Source organism: Bubalus bubalis, chromosome 11, assembly GCF_019923935.1.
Source record: "Bubalus bubalis isolate 160015118507 breed Murrah chromosome 11, NDDB_SH_1, whole genome shotgun sequence".
NCBI classification, from domain to species: domain Eukaryota; kingdom Metazoa; phylum Chordata; class Mammalia; order Artiodactyla; family Bovidae; genus Bubalus; species Bubalus bubalis.
The window spans coordinates 66,530,763-66,547,395 of record NC_059167.1 but is presented as its reverse complement, the minus strand read 5'-3'; the positions used below and the strand labels follow the sequence as shown (position 1 = coordinate 66,547,395).

General features: G+C 41.1%; 1 protein-coding gene across 1 annotated transcript in view; it reads left to right on the top strand.

The window, feature by feature from the left end:
- CHP1 (calcineurin like EF-hand protein 1) overlaps nt 1–12,751 on the top strand; it is a 36,500-nt gene extending 23,749 nt beyond the window's left edge. The window contains exons 5-7 of the mRNA XM_006066244.4: nt 5,132–5,193; nt 10,516–10,638; nt 10,786–12,751. Coding sequence (XP_006066306.1) covers nt 5,132–5,193; nt 10,516–10,638; nt 10,786–10,839 — 239 coding nt within the window. The 3' untranslated portion in view covers nt 10,840–12,751. The remainder of the gene's footprint in view (nt 1–5,131; nt 5,194–10,515; nt 10,639–10,785) is intronic.
- The last annotated feature ends 3,882 nt before the right edge of the window (nt 12,752–16,633 follow it).

Below are 16,633 nucleotides of genomic sequence, written 5' to 3'. Positions count from 1 at the left end.
ACTTCCTTATTCTATGCTAAATAATAGGATGTGATTTGGAGCCTTTGGCTATAGAGCAGCTCTGTATCTTGATTGTGGTGGTGGTTACATGAAACTACATAGGTGATAGAATTGCATAGAACTACACACACGTGCACATGTACACATGGTGAAGCCTGCATAAACTCTGGGTTGTACCACTGTCGGTTTCCTGGTTTTGATGGTATGTTATAGTTATGCAGGATGTTACCTGTAGAGAACCTGGAGTGAAAGGTATATGTAGAGGCTCAGAGAGATATTTGTACATCCACATTTGTGGTGGCGTTATTCATAAGAGCTAAAATGAGAAAGCATCCCGTATTCATCAGTGAATGAATGGATAAGCAAATTCATTAATTCACATTGACCCTAAAGAAAATACTCCAAGTAGCATTAGTGGATATGGTAGTGTCCACTAATTAGTATCCACTAATAGTATTAGTGTATCAGCTAGGATACCTTCAGCTGAGTCAGCTGACTTCAACAGTATGCTATGCTATGCTATGCTAAGTCACTTCAGTCATGTCCGACTCTGTGCGACCCCATAGACGGCAGCCACCAGGCTCCCCCGTCCCTGGGATTCTCCAGGCAAGAACACTGGAGTGGGTCTTCAACAGTAAGGAGCTGTATTATGCTCTCAGAGTTGTGCTTTGTAAGTGAAGTAGGGCACGTGACAGGGTTGATTGCGTTGTCAAGGACCCAAGTTTTTCCTGCTGCTCTGCTCTGCCATCCTCAGCATCTGCTTCATCCAAAGTGTGGCTCCTCATGGACACATGATGGCTTTAGTGGCATTTAGGCTATGTGCTTCCCTGTCCATATCTGACAGTGGGGAGACAGCGACAGACAGGATGCCCCCTAAGCCGTGGATGAGCTTCTGTTAGGGAGGGAGAAGTCCAGAGTGCCACAGAAATGGCAGAGTTTAGGGTGAGGTAGAATAACAAGTGCAAGTTATGCATAGTTTTTACCATTACTTTAGTCTTGGCTTTCAGATCAACTTTTACATAAAGCTGAACATGAATTAGAATTCGGTTTAGGATCACATTCATGTAAGGAGACCTGTGAAACCAAAGCTATAGGAGGAGTCCTTGATGTCTGCTTCTCTGTCTATATATTGGTTTTTCTAAATTTACCACAGAGCTGTGGAAGCAGCAAGAAGGTGCTTCTTGTTATAGACTGAAGAGAACAGCTGAACATCATATACCTAGCAACACATTTGCTACTAAGGCAAATTTGTTTACAGTCCATCTTCCTCAGAGAATAGTCTCTTCAGGAACTCTGAGAGCATGCTTTGTCCTATCTGTTTTTCATGCCACAGTGAAAGAATGTCAAGGACAATGAACAAGGCTGAGCTGTACCTATGTAGGCACAGGCCCACGCACACATAGTACTGCTGTTCTGTCTGTCTCCAGGAAAGGTTCCTTATTATTTTCTTCAGGTCACTGAGGTTATAATGTCTTACGTGGAAGGTACAACCCATCTTAGAATGCTCCAGAGCATGGTAAGCAAGGGAGGGGTCGATAAGCTTCCGTTTTGGTATTCTATTTGTCCTCCGAAGTTGTTTTTTATAACACATAATGAGTAATGCGGGAAATGAGTCTGCATGAAGACATTTTATTTGGATGATGAAGAGTATTGGTGAAGTGGAGTTTGGGAGAGCAGCCAAAAAGAAACTGAGCAGCATTATTCACAATGGCTAAAAGGTCAGAGCAATCCAGGTGTCCGTCAGCAAATGATAGATACATCAGCAAATGATGGATACAGTCTGACTCTGACTCAGCAGAGCCAGTCTTAACCACTGTGCTGTATTGCTCTGATGTCAACATCAGGAGCTCAGAGGAGGGATCCAAGCTGGAGATGCCCATTCGGGAGCCATCAGCATTAGATGGCATGTAAAGCCCTGAGGCTAGAGGTGAGAAACTACACTTCTGGAGACAGGAGAGTCCCAAGTCACAGACCAAGAATGGGGGAAAGGGACAGGGAGAGAGGAAAGAGAGAAGCTAACAAAATTGCTCAGTCATTTGGCATTTGACCGTTAGTTATCTCAGGGAAAATGCTGGTTCTACTGGTTCAGGACCAGAGCTGATTGACGGGAATACAAATTAGTTAAGAAATTACTGTTAACTGCAGTTTTTTCTAGAAGATTGTATCACATGATCTCTCTAGTTACCCCTCTGCTGCTGTCTAGTCTGTTCAAGCTGCTTTAACAGAGTACCATAGACTAGGTGACCTAAGCAGACATTTGTCCCAGTTCTGGAGACTGGACTCAGATTAGGTTGCCAACACGGTCGGGTTCTTGGTGAGGGCCCCTCTTCTGGTTCACAGTCTTCTTGCTGTCTTCTCACATGAGGAGGGAGGTGGGGACAGAAAGAGAGAGGGATAAAGAGATCTCCTGTCTCCTATTTTTATAAGGGTATTAATCTCATCATGAGGGCCCCACCCTCATGAGCCAGTCTAACCCTAATTACTTCCCAAAGGTTCTACATTCTAATAACATCACCTTGGGGTTAATGGTTCCAACACAAGAATTTGAAACATTCAGTCCATGGCAACTAGGTTTCAAAAATTAGCTTTTCAGGTTTCTCTAAATACTTGGTCAGAAAGAAATGTGTTTATTCCAGTACCCAATTAAGAAATTCAGAAGCGTATTTATGGGTTATATAGCAAGCAGATTTCTATCCCTAAATCACCCTAAACATTCCTTAGTAAATAACACATTTTATGGTATTTTAGAATGATAACAGCATATGCAGAAGAGAGAGGGTGTGTGTATGTGTTTAAATTTGTATTCCATATTGAACTATAGTTGATTTACAATGTTGTGTTAGTTTCAGGTGTATGGCAGAGTGATACAGTTATGCGTGTACGTTACATTTGTTCTTTTTCAAGTTGGTAATACTGTATTAAACACGAATTCATTGTGGAACGCTTATGATCCTGTCCCTTCCCTGGGAGTCAGAAACTTCCTAATCATATAAATCTCAAATTTGGTAAACATAGTTACTCAACTAACCAAATCAAAGAAAACTGACAAACATCAGGGAAAGTCTCTCCTGTTTACTCCCCCTTTGAGAATTTTAATATGTACCTTACAAAAAGTAAATTGGATTTTTCTAAAATTTTTACTTGGACTTTCAGTGGACTCACCACCCTTCTCCCTCTTTTTTTTTTCTTTTGGTGGAGGCAAGGGGTGATGTTTAAACTTGTAGATATTCATCCATGTTTTCATGCCTTTGCTCTCAGTGTTAGCTTTTCCTGGAATCCATCCTTTATCAGATTTCTGTTTATTTTTCAATACCTTGTTCAAATGTTACTTGAACCAGAAAGACACATCTGCAGTGTGCTGTGTTCCCTGGTATTTCGTATGTATGATAGCATTTAGAATGTATTAAAGTGCATAGTGTGTGTTGTTCTCTACTGGATTGTGAATTCCAAGGACCAGATCTAAATCTGTGTATCCTGATAACTATAAAGCAACGGATATGGACCTTATAGTATTTTCAGTAACTTCAGTACCTTTTGGTTTTCAGTACTGAAAACCAAAAATCTTAGCAGCATACTTGAAGTGATTGAAAGCCTCGAAAGTACAACATTCAGCTGTTGTATGGTAGTCACGTCCTCAGTGTGATGTCTCACAGTGCCTATAAAATCATCCAGTGTTACCACACTATTCCCTTGGTGGCCCTTTAGGAACATGACACTGTCTGAGTGATTTCTGCTGTTCTGAATTCTCTGTCTCAAATACCCTAGTTTCTAAAAGATCTATCTATTATGTTAAAGAGAAAGAACCATGAAGAGGCCAGGACACCACCAAATGCTTGGTCTTTCTGTTGGAGACAAGTGCTTTACCTTCAGGACTCCCAAGAGGATAATGTCAAGTCTTATTTGAGGCAAAATGAAGACTGTAGCCTGGGACACAGCATTTCAGATAGCTCTGAGAAACTGCTCCAGAAAGGCAGCGGGGAAAACCAGTATATATGTGATTTGGGTGAAGGGGCAGTACTTGCAATCAGGCACATATATTTTGCAGAAAGTTTCTGCTAGTCTTGTGAAGGTTAATGCTCGTCATGAGGAGCAGACATCACCATGAAGGATTTCAGTGCTTTTCTACATATGAGAAGATGCAAGAATTGGTCTCATAAAATCGGCTCCTGAAAATATATATCTGAAGACCTGTCCTTCCAGTTTTTCCCAGAGCACAGAGTACCTCATTTCTGCTCTCCACCCTGAACTCCTTTCACAGGGTGTTGAAAATCAGCGGCTGCAGAAGCACATGATTTAATCTTGTAGAGGTAGATGGCAAGTGCCAATTTGTAGTTGACAATTATTTGAAATTTTACATGAGTTTGCCGAAGTGGTCATTTTTCCACAGTAATACATCCTGTAGTCTGCTGTTTGGTGCCTGTATGGCTCCTCTGTTGACTCTCCCTGACGGTGGTGCACAGAAGACTTGATGGGCTTGTGTAGAGACAGCCTAACTGACAGAATCTCTGATGGGATTTGGGTTTTTGTGTGTGGGGAGGAGGCGGGGGGGAGGTGGGCAGGGTTAACATTCTAAGTTAAGAAAAAGGACATTCAATTTATTAGGTTTTTTGATTTGTCCAATGAAAGGCTGTGTTTCATCCATGCTAAGATGCCATCATTTATGAGATGCATCCCAATTCCTTAAAGTGTCTAAAAATCAGTTACAGGGTCTTTAAATCTCTAAGGGCAGTTGCTCTTGGAAAAACTATTAATTCATTGTCAGTTTTCTGCCTGGTGTCCTTTATAAACTTGGTTCCTTGAATTGCTGCTGCTGCTGCTGCTGCTAAGTTGCTTCAGTCGTGTCCGACTCTGTGTGACCCCATAGACGGCAGCCCACCAGGCTCCTCCGTCCCTGGGATTCTCCAGGCAAGAACACTGGAGTGGGTTGCCATTTCCTTCTCCAATGCATGAAAGTGAAAAGTGAAAGTGAAGTCGCTTAGTTGTGTCTGACTCTTAGCGACCCCATGGACTGCAGTCTACCAGGCTCCTCCGTCCATGGGATTTTCCAGGCAAGAGTACTGGAGTGGGTTGCCATTGCCTTCTCTGCAAAACATTATTGAATTTCCACTAAATTCTTGTTTTTTCCTACCAGTTGCTTTTCGACTGTATGACTTGGATAAAGATGACAAGATCTCCCGTGATGAGCTGTTACAGGTTTGTGGGACAATTCCAATGCACATGGCTAGCTTGTGTTTGGGCCCTGCTGACTTAGTGATGTGGACAGGAATTGTTCTTTCCTTCAGTAAGCCTTTATTTAACACCTGCTGTATGCAGCGTCCTGTCCTGAATATATAGGATAAAGCAGAACAGATGACCTGGGGAAACTTGAAATGGCTCCATTGAGTTCTCACAGATGTTGCCACTGTTTAAAAGCTAAGCGCCAAAGAATTGATGGTTTTGAACTGTGGTGTTGGAGAAGACTCTTGAGAGTCCCTTGGACTGCAAGGAGATCAACCAGTCCATTCTAAAGGAGATCAGTCCTGGGTGTTCATTGGAAGGACTGATGTGGAAGCTGAAACTCCTGTACTTTGGCCACCTGATGTGAAGAGATGACTCATTTGAAAAGACCCTGATGCTGGGAATGATTGGGGGCAGGAGGAGAAGGGCACAACAGAGGATGAGATGGTTGGATGGCATCACCGACTCGATGGACATGGGTTTGGGAGGACTCCAGGAGTTGGTGATGGACAGGGAGGCCTGGCGTGCTGTGGTTCATGGGGTTGCAAAGAGTCGGACACGACTGAGTGACTGAACTGAACTGAAATATCTTTTAAGTGCAGGCTGGCACTAAAATATGTGAGATGGTTTAGATCAGATAGTTCATTTATTGTCAAATCAGCTTACTGGTAATTCTGATGACAGTTAGGTAAATGCAGCTCTTTCGTATGTCCTTATGTAAAGGCCTGATGTAAATAAGAGTCAAGGAACTGCTGCTGCGACCGTGTCCACGGAGCCATGGTTCACTGTTCTTTGTTGCTCCCAATAGACGATTCCCTGTCCTAATGGCAACGACTAGCGTTTCATTCTGTTAGTGTTGCCCTTCTCTGTCCCTGCTCCCCGTTTCCTAAACACAAGTTTAGGAGGAGAGAAAATTCTGCTGCTGCTAAGTCGCTTCAGTCGTGTCCGACTCTGTGCGACCCCATAGACGGCAGCCCACCAGGCTCCCCTGTCCCTGGGATTTTCAAGGCAAGAACACTGGAGTGGGTTGCCATTTCCTTCTCCAATGCATAAGAGTGAAAAGTGAAAGTGAAGTCGCTCAGTCGTGTCCGACTCTCAGCGACCCCATGGACTGTAGCCCACCAGGCTCTTCCATCCATGGGATTTTCCAGGCAAGAGTACTGGAGTGGGATGCCATTGCCTTCTCTGGAGAAAATTCTACTTTTTCCTTTTTTTAATATTTATGAATTATGGGACTTCCCTGGAGGTCCAGAGGTTAAGACTTCGCCTTCCAGTGCAGGGGGTGCTGGCTTGATCTCTGGTCAGGGAGCTAAGATACTACATGCTTTGTGGCCAAAAAACCAAAACATAAAACACAAGCTAGATTGTAATAAATTCAATTAAGATTTTTTAAATGGTCCACATCAAACGAAAAAACTTCAAAAAATTTTATGTATCTTTATGATCCTAGGGGGCTAACACATTCAGGAATTTCCATGGGGAGATTTCTCTATTTCAAGATAAAACTAAAAAGTAAAGTGCTTTCTAGTCACCTTGAGGTGAGTCTGAACTCATTGCTTTGAGAAATCTTCTCAGTTGACATTAAGGACCAACCCAGGGTATTCCTATTAATACATTTCTGTGTCATAGTAAAAACCAAAACAGTCTGCAGGTCAATGATTGTGTCCTTTGGTTTTGAATTGGGGTTTGAATCTTCTTTTTTTGTAAGAAGATTTCACTTTATTTAAAACTGCTACATATGGGCTTCTGAGTTCTGAAGAGAAAAATAGAGGCAGTCACTCTATAGTTGCAAGTTTTTATCCTCTGGTCCAGATCTAGCTGCCAGAAAGATCTATTTTGGAATGGAAGGTTGGTTTTTCCTTTTTTCCTATTATTAAGATAAAAGAGGCTGCGGCAGGGTATGAGGAGGAGATCATGTGGCCAGAGTGCCAGTCAGTGACTAAAGTGTTCTCAGGCCTGAAATGACTTTGGAACAAATGTGCTTATGGATTATTGAGGTGTCAGAGGACTAATGTTATCCTAGCAAGAAGAGAATTTGAACATTTTACCAAAGTTTACAAAATTTACTTTTCTAAACTCTGCCATTTCTAAAACATTTGATAATATGAAGTTCTTAATTACTCGGTGGATATTAAAAAATTTTTTTGTTGTTTGTCGTAAGAAAAGTCTGACTGTTCATATTTTCCTAGTTTGATTTTTATAAAAAGTTCTGACTGGACTTGTAAGGGTGATGGCTATGTTTATTATGTTGATTGGGAGGATGATTTCACAAGTATGTGTACATGTGTCAGAACTTATCAGGTTGTACATTTTAAATGTGTACAGTTTACTGCATACCAGTTATACTTCAATAAAGATAGTTGCTATACTCATTTTGAGAGTAGCATAACTTGGACATGAAAATATTGTAAAGACTATAATAAGAAAATTACAGTGCAATCCCTTTTACTCACATGGATATATAAATCCAAAACAAAATATTAACACATCAAATCCAGCAGTATATAAAAGGAATACTATATTGTAGCAAAGGTGGCTTTATACCAGGATTTTGAAGTTGGTGTAAAAGTAGAAAACCTACCAGTAGTATTTCTCCATGTTAACAGATTAAAGAAGAAAAATCTAATGTTCTTTTTCATAGAATTTTTATAAAATTCATCATCCAGTCATGATTTTTTATGGTAGGAATATTGACTTTACATACTTTTTGTAATTTTTAAATTTTTATTGGAGTGTAGTTGATTTACAGTGTGATGTTAGTTTCTGCTGTACAGCAAAGTGAATCAGTTATATGCGTATGTCCTCTCTTTTTTAGATTCTTTTCCCATATAGGTCATTACAGATTTTAGTAGGGTTCCCTGAGCTATACAGTGGGTTCTTATTTGTTATCTGTTTTATATAGAGTAGCATGTATATGTCAATCCCAACCTCCCAATCTTTTCCTCTCTTTCCCCCAACCCCAATTCATGATTTTTTTATAAGTCTTAGAGAGAAGGGAGCTTTCTTAAATTAATAAAAAATATATACAGAAAACCTCATCACTCATTTTAAAAACAGTAATAATAAAAGTTCTATTCGCTAATAAACTTCTGACTGGAACTGAAAGTGACACTGTGGAGAGGTGGAAAGGGCACTGGCCAGGTGTGGAGGCTGGGTAGACAGCTTGGGCCACTGGCTGCTGGGACCCCTGTCCGGGCACCTCTGGACCTGTCTGTCCTCACTGAAAGACTAGGTGAGTGGTTTTTACTACACCCCCACTGCTATACCCACCCCACTGTACACATATAGCACACACACAGTTCAGTTCTATAATTCTAAAAACACTTCAGAGAATAATTGGACTGGGACCTGAAGAAACTGCTGTTTCAAGATGGATTTGTCTAGTTGGCCACACACAGTCACTGCGTGCATGCTTAGTTGCTAAGTCCTGTCTGACTCTTTATGACCCCATGGACTGTAGCCTGCCAGGCGTTTCTGTCCTTGGGATTTCTCAGGCAGAAATACTGGAATGGGTTGCCATTTCCTCCAGGGGATCTTCCTGACCTAGGGATTGAACCCATATCTCCTGCATTGGCAGGTGGCATGTTTACCATTGAGCCACCTGGGAATCCCAATCACAAGGAAGATGACAAATGGCTTGGCCAGTTAAAGTTTTTGCTAGCATTGCCTCTTTTTATTTATCCTTTAATTTGTATATATTTCTCCCCAAATGTACAACTTCCAATTTTCAAGAATTGATTTGGGGATCAGGGTGTATTGATACAAATCAGTATTTCAGTTTTTTTTTTTTTTTTCCCCCAGAATATCCCATAACATACTTTTAAAAATCAATTTTAATAGATTGGGGAAGGGTATAAAGGAATAGGGCAAAGGGAGTCCCGTGAACAGCTAGCTGAGAAAATCTTTCTTTCCTAGGGGAAAGCTCAGCTCTTACCTGTTGAAGACAGAGGTGGTGGACTAGGGCAATGCAAGGCATCATAAAAGCACCCTGTCCCCCATTTCATGTTGTTTTAAAAGTCATGTTATTAAGAGTTGTTTGTTTCATTTAAGGTAGCAATTTTCAATGTATATTCACACCCTAAAAATGTTAGCAGAATAAGTGGGGAGCTGGCGGTTTTTTTGGTACATTTGGGAATAAATTTGGTGAAAGTGTTTTTTAATTCTATCAGAGTTCTCACAGCCCTTTAACTATGCTTGTCATTTTTCTAAAAGAAAGGATTTAGTATTTAACCCTCCAAGAATCTTTATGTTCCTTGCCATACTTTAGGAATAGCTGAGCTAATGTACTGCCAAAGCAAACTGTATTCTGGTAAAATTCCAGAAAGTCTTACCAAACTGAATTAAACCTACAAGTGACTAGTTTGCCTCATGCAACAAGAAAGCCTGGGAATATATTGTCCAGGTTCGTACAGTACCTAAATGATGTCCAGGAACCAGGCTGCTTCTTACTGTGGCATCCACAGTACATTTGACTTTCACCTAATGGTCCCAGGATAACTGTTGTTCGGCATCATGTCTACATCCCGGGCAGGAAGAATGGAGAAGACCAAAATGCAAAGGACTCTCCCTGAAGTGAAGATCTGCCTTCCTATTCAATAACTTTGCCAAAGAGTTCTGCTCATATTATTGTCTAAAATGGCCTATATGAGAAGATCTATGTTGAGGCTTTTTGGCTGTTAAATTCAGTTCAGTTCAGTTCAGTTCAGTCACTCAGTCGTGTCCGACTCTTTGCACCCCATGAATCGAAGCACACCAGGCCTCCCTGTCCATCACCAACTCCCGGAGTTCACTCAAACTCATGTCCATCGAGTCAGTGATGCCATCCCGCCATCTCATCCTCTGTTGTCCCTTTCTCCTCCTCCCCCCAATCCCTCCCAGCATCAGGGTCTTTTCCACTGAGTCAGCTCTTTGCATGAGGTGGCCAAAGTATTGGAGTTTCAGCTTCAGCATCAGTCCTTCCAATGAATACCCAGGACTGATCTCCTTTAAGATGCACTGGTTGGATCTCATTGCAGTCCAACGGACTCTCAAGAGTCTTCTCCAACACCACAGTTCAAAAGCATCAATTCTTCAGTGCTCAGCTTTCTTCACAATCCAACTCTCACATCCATACATGAAGGACATCAAAGGAAGAGAGGCTGGGGGTGGCTTTTTATTTTTTAAATTTTATTTTATTTTAATTTACTTATTTATTTTATTTAATAAATAAAATTTATTATTAAATTTAAATTTAAAATTTCGTAGGAGAGTCCACGTGACCCCTAAGTCTCTCGTAATTTCTGGCTCTCGGTCCTGCAGGTGCTACGCATGATGGTCGGAGTGAATATCTCAGATGAGCAGCTGGGCAGCATTGCAGACAGGACCATCCAGGAGGCTGATCAGGATGGGGACAGCGCCATTTCTTTCACAGAATTTGTTAAGGTTAGTCACTTACCTCTTCGCTTGAAGAACTTAAATCCTACTATGCAGAAGAGAGGGAGAAAAACATTAGAGAAGAGCTTGACACAGCATCTCCTGTTGTAACCTTCGTAACTGTAGCTGGGTGTTGTTTTTTTTTTTTTTAAACAGGTTTTGGAGAAGGTGGACGTAGAACAGAAAATGAGCATCCGATTTCTTCACTAAAGGACTGAGACCAAACTATTCCTTGCTTTCTAGTATTTAAGAACTGGAACTTGAAAGCCCTCCTATCCACCAGCCCCACCTCCACCCCATCATTCCCCTTCTCCCAAAGTACTACTGCTGTTGCATGACAACCCCAAATATGTTCCGTCAACGCAAACCTGCCTTTGGTGTATAAATAGGGCATTACAGAATGGTACACCCAGTCTAATTCTGTTCAGTGTTGTTCGCCGGATATCTCCATTTCTAAATGTCACCTTCCCTTGTTCTGCTGCTGAATGCCACACGTCCATCCAGTCTGAGAAGGTGAGAGGGACTCAACCCAAGAACCAGCCAGCGAAGCTCTTTGACTGGATGTGAACCGTAGCCAGGCTGCCTTCCCACCAGCTTGGCTTTGGCATGCTCCTTCATCCTTTTTTATATGTCCTTTGCTTCCACTTCTCTTTTGCCCAACCTACCACTCTCTTAGTCTTTCAGTATCCCTGGTTTTTATTAAGCTTCCATCCTCCCTGTTCTACCTGGCATCCCCAGTTACGCCTGTTAAATATATTTCAGACTTGGCAGTATAGTTCAGTGGTCTGGCAGTTTTTAATCTACCTTTACTCTTAAATGGGTATCGGGGATGTTGCCTCCCCAGGAGCTTTTCAGTAACCAACAATTCACTCAGAAGAATGTCTTGACCATCTCTTGGTCCCCTCTGCTCTGTCACCAAAGGGCTGTTGGTTAGAGATGCTCTTGAAAGACAAGAGAGATAAGAGGTGTAGAGCCAAGTCTTCTAGGTGGCTTGCCCAGGTCACTCTACCTCTGGCCTCTGATTCTCAACACACATACCTACATGGCTGCTCTTGTTAGTACAGTGTTGATTCTCTGGAAATTAGCCGTATGCCTGCAGCTTGCTTCGTCTGAGGATAATGTCACCACCAGAATGGCTGCTCTGACCATTTTCTTGGTGTCTTTCTCATGGCTTTTTGAGCAAGGAGGCTGGGCACCCTAAAAATATTCCCACCTCTACAGCATGGTTTATGCCTTGGTGTGATGTGCCCTGGAATACTTTTCACTTCACATTTCTAAGTAGAAAGATAAGTGCCTAACTTATCCCAGTCCATAAGATTTAAAAACTGTCCTCAGTGTCTTGAAGTTTTGCACAAAATTCTCTCTGAATTTTACACCTGGCACAAGTTAATGCTGGACGCCATAGTCAGCTCTTAATACAGGTCCAAAATACTGAATGTATTGTATCATTAGCTGCCTGGTTACATTGACTTCCTAGCTCCTCTCGTACACTACTGCTAATCCCTTAGGAATGAGAGCTCTGGCATTGGTGACACAACCTGAAGTGGCATTACAGGCCTTTGCTTGAACCAGAGCAACTCCTCTGCCCCAAGGAAGCTTAGTATAGATGTCACTGAAGCAGGCTGTGGTCATCCTAAGATCTGTCCTTATGCATCTCTTCATCCATATATCTGTCCTTGGCTGATTCTCTCTGACTCATTGCTTGCTTGCTTCTTTCCTTGCTTTGGGAGGCTATCCAAGATGTATCCACACTACTTTAGGAAGGGAATTGCTTTAAAAAAAAAACAAAACTGCAAAGGGTTTGGGAAGAGTGCTTAAGAAAGGGTAGCCAGGCTGGATGACTCAAGTATAAATGAGAGAGGATTTCATAGAGAAGTATCAGTGTGACTTTGTGATCAAGTGATGTAATATAGGAATTTTATAAAAGGGAAGAACTGTCGAACACTGGTCTATTAGTGAGGTACTTCAGAGGCTCCTTGACCTGCATATTTAAAGTTCCTAAGATGATGGCTTTTTCCTCCTTTTGGCTGTGTAGCAAACTTTTAATCCACAGTTGTGCCTTATTGTTCCATTAAAATTGTATTCTTCGATCCATCAATAAATACTTGTGGTTAAAACAAAACAACATGGTTGATTTTTGTCCTCATGTTTTAAAAGAATTTTTCATGACTCAGTCCCTGTCTTCAAGTTTGAAATCATGTGCCTTCTTTACTTGGCTTTATGTCTGTGCTATCAAATGCATTTATTTGAACATAATTGAGCATGACGTGAGATTCTGTCAGGATTTATATCTGCTGCTGCCTGGACATACAAGGCAGAAGTGTTCGTCTAGTGGCCAGCACTGAATGCCTCTGAGCATGACTGACAGCCTCAGCCACTTCCTACTCTCTCCAGGTTGGATTCCATTTCTGTTCTTGAACCCCTGACTTCTTAAATGTATAAGAGGTCTAAAATGGGATATCTGTCTATTGCTTGTTATTAATTTGTCCACAGTCTCAGTGACATAGTGTGCCCAGCTATTCAGTTCAGTTCAGTCGCTCAGTCATGTCCGACTCTTTGCGACCCCATGAACCGCAGCACACCAGGCCTCCCTGTCCATCACCAACTCCCGGAGTCCACCCAAGCCCATGTCCATCGAGTCGGTGATGCCATCCAATCATCTCATCCTCTGTCGTGCCTTTCTCCTCCTGCCCCCAATCCCTCCCAGCATCAGAGTCTTTTCCAATTAGTCATTTCTTTGCATCAGGTGGCCAGAGTACCGGAGTTTCAGCTTCAACATCAATCCTTCCAATGAACACCCAGGACTGATCTCCTTTAGGATGGACTGGTTAAATATCCTTACAGTCCAAGGGACTCTCAAGAGTCTTCTCCAACACCACAGTTCAAAATCATCAATTCTTCAGTGCTCAGCTTTCTTCACAGTCCAACTCTCACATCCATACATGACCACTGGAAAAACCATAGCCTTGACTAGACGGACCTTTGTTGGCAAAGTAATGTCTCTGCTTTTTAATATGCTGTCTAGGTTGGTCATAACTTTCCTTCCAAGGACTAAGCGTCTTTTAATTTCATGGCTGCAATCACCATCTGAAGTGATTTTGGAGCCCAGAAAAATAAAGTCAGCCACTGTTTCCACTGTTTCCCCATCTATTTCCCATGAAGTGATGGGACCGGATGCCATGATCTTAGTTTTCTGAATGTTGAGCTTTAAGTCAACTTTTTCACTCTCCTCTTTCACTTTCATCAAGAGGCTCTTTAGTTCCTCTTCACTTTCTGCCATAAGGGTGCTGTCATCTGCATATCTGAGGTTATTGATATTTCTCCCCGCAATCTTGATTCCAGCTTGTGCTTCTTCCAGCCCAGTGTTTCTCATGATGTACTCTGCATAGAAGTTAAATAAGTAGGGTAACAATGTACAGCCTTGACATTCTCCTTTTCCTATTTGGAACCAGTCTGTTGTTCCATGGCCAGTTCTAACTGTTGCTTCCTGACCTGCATACAGATTTCTCAAGAGGCCAGTCAGGTGGTCTGGTGTGCCCATCTCTTTCAGAATTTTCCACAGTTTATTGTGATCCACATAGTCAAAGGCTTTGGCATGGTCAATAAAGTGGAAATAGATATTTTTCTGGAACTCTGTTGCTTTTTCCATGATCCAGCGGATACTGGCAATTTGATCTCTGGTTCCTCTGCCTTTTCTAAAACCAGCTTGAACATCTGGAAGTTCATGGTTCATGTATTGCTGAAGCCTGGCTTGGAGAATTTTGAGCATTAACTTTACTAGCGTGTGCTGCTGCTGCTGCTAAGTCGCTTCAATCGTGTCTGACTCTGTGACCCCATAGACGGCAGTCCACCAGGCTCTGCCGTCCCTGGGATTCTCCAGGCAAGAACACTGGAGCGGGTTGCCATTTCCTTCTCCAGTGCATGAAAGTGAAAAGTGAAAGTGAAGTCACTCAGTCATGTCTGACTCTTAGCGACCCCAAGGACTGTAGCCTACCAGACTCCTCCGTCCATGGGATTTTCCAGGCAAGAGTACTGGAGTGGGCTGCCATTGAGATGAGTGCAATTGTGTGGTAGTTTGAGCATTCTTTGGCTTCGCCTTTCTTTGGGATTGGAATGAAAACTGCCCAGCTATTATTACATGGCTTTTCACACTTTTCAAGTTTCAGTCCACTATGTAGGGTATGAGTAATTTCTTATTTTAAAGTTTAGTGTCATGCCACAGGACTCAAAGAAGTAATAACTGGAGTCAATCTTATAACTTCTAACACAATACCACCTTCTTTTCCCATCCCTCTGCCTCAAAAGTCCATTCAAAATAACTTGCACTGTTTTAGCTTTGCTTCACTTTGAGTAATTTTACAATCTGGAGAAAGTGAAAAATAGTTGGAGTAACCATAACATCAGTTTTGGAGGAACTTTAATATTACTGACCATGACATAGGTATACAGTCTAGGACTAAAATAAAACAATGATACTGTAAAAAAAAAATTTTAAGAACACTACAACATTACTTGCAGTTTGAAAAGAATCCCCTTAATCAATTTTATCTCCCTTGCTCCCTTATGGTCTACACATCCATTACATATTTTTAACATAAATGAAACGTAACATGAGATATCAGCTTTTAGAAATTAACATTGTGGTATTTCCCTATATGAACTGTTCTTCCCTATTTACATTAATGGTTGCATAATATTTTACCAACTTGATGTATATTTACTTAGCCATTAGCTTGTTTGCTTGGTTTCCAATTTTATGTTTTAGAATAATAATATGAGTGCCTTTCTACCCATAATTTTTTTTTTCTTTGAAAACATTTTCTAGAAGTGGGATTATTAGAGCTAACTTAGGGCATATACTTCAAGCTTTGATAAAGAGAATGCCACAAGCAATCTAATTACTCTCCTTTACCATCAGTGTTCTTTTTAGAATGTGTTTCATGGTCATCTATTTTTTTCAACTTAATTATAGAATCATGTTGCCAAGTTTTGTGTTTAAAACACTATTCGAACTGATTGTCTTGATGGGGAACTTGAAGTTTTTATGTGGATCATTGTTAGTTTTTATTGAAATTGCAGTATAGTTTCTATTTTGTTTTGATTTTTTGCCATGAGGCATGTGGGATCTTAGTTCCCCAATGGAGCATCCAGGTATTGAACCCATGTCCCCTGCATTGCAAGGCAGATCCTTAACCATTGGGACACCAAGAAAGTTCCTAGAAAATCTTGAATGATCATTTCTGTCAGGGATCTTACAGAATTCCTAAAACAACAGAGGATTACCTGGATGATTTATTGATAGAATTCTTGCCTGTTAATTCATAGACTTAATTAGGTTCTCCAAATAGCTATAACACTATTTTGCAAAAATTTTTGGTATTTGTGTTTGTTTTTAGGAATACACAAAAGAATATCTGGAGAATTTTATACATGAAGGGAGATGACTGTCAGGAGGAACAAATAAATAAGAGACAATCTGCATCATCCCAGTTGACACTTTTATATTTTTTTGTTCTTCCTTAGTTTCCTGTACCCCAGGAAGAAAAATACCTGTTATTAGGGATTGCATTGACTCTAATCAATTTGGGAATTGCTATCTGAACAATATTGAGTCTAACAATCCATTTTCATAGGAAGTCTTTATTTAGATCTTCCTTCCTCTTGGCATGTTTTGTAGTCTAAAAAGCTTGGACTTGTTTTATTAAATTTTTCCTAAGCATTTTATCCTTTGGGATGCTATTTTGAATGCAGTTTTCTTAGTTTCATTTTTGTTATTAGTATAAAGTTGATTTTTGTATACTGATCTTATATCCCACAACCTGCATTCAATATGCATTCAACATATTCTAGTAGTTTTGTTTTTGCTGTGTGTGTGTGTGTGTGGTGTGTCTTCCTTACGACTTTCTACAAAGGATCATGTCATCTAAACACAAAATTATTATTTGTCTTTTTGCACGGTCTGCACCCTCCAGTACAATGTAGAGTAGGGGTGGTGGGAGATGGT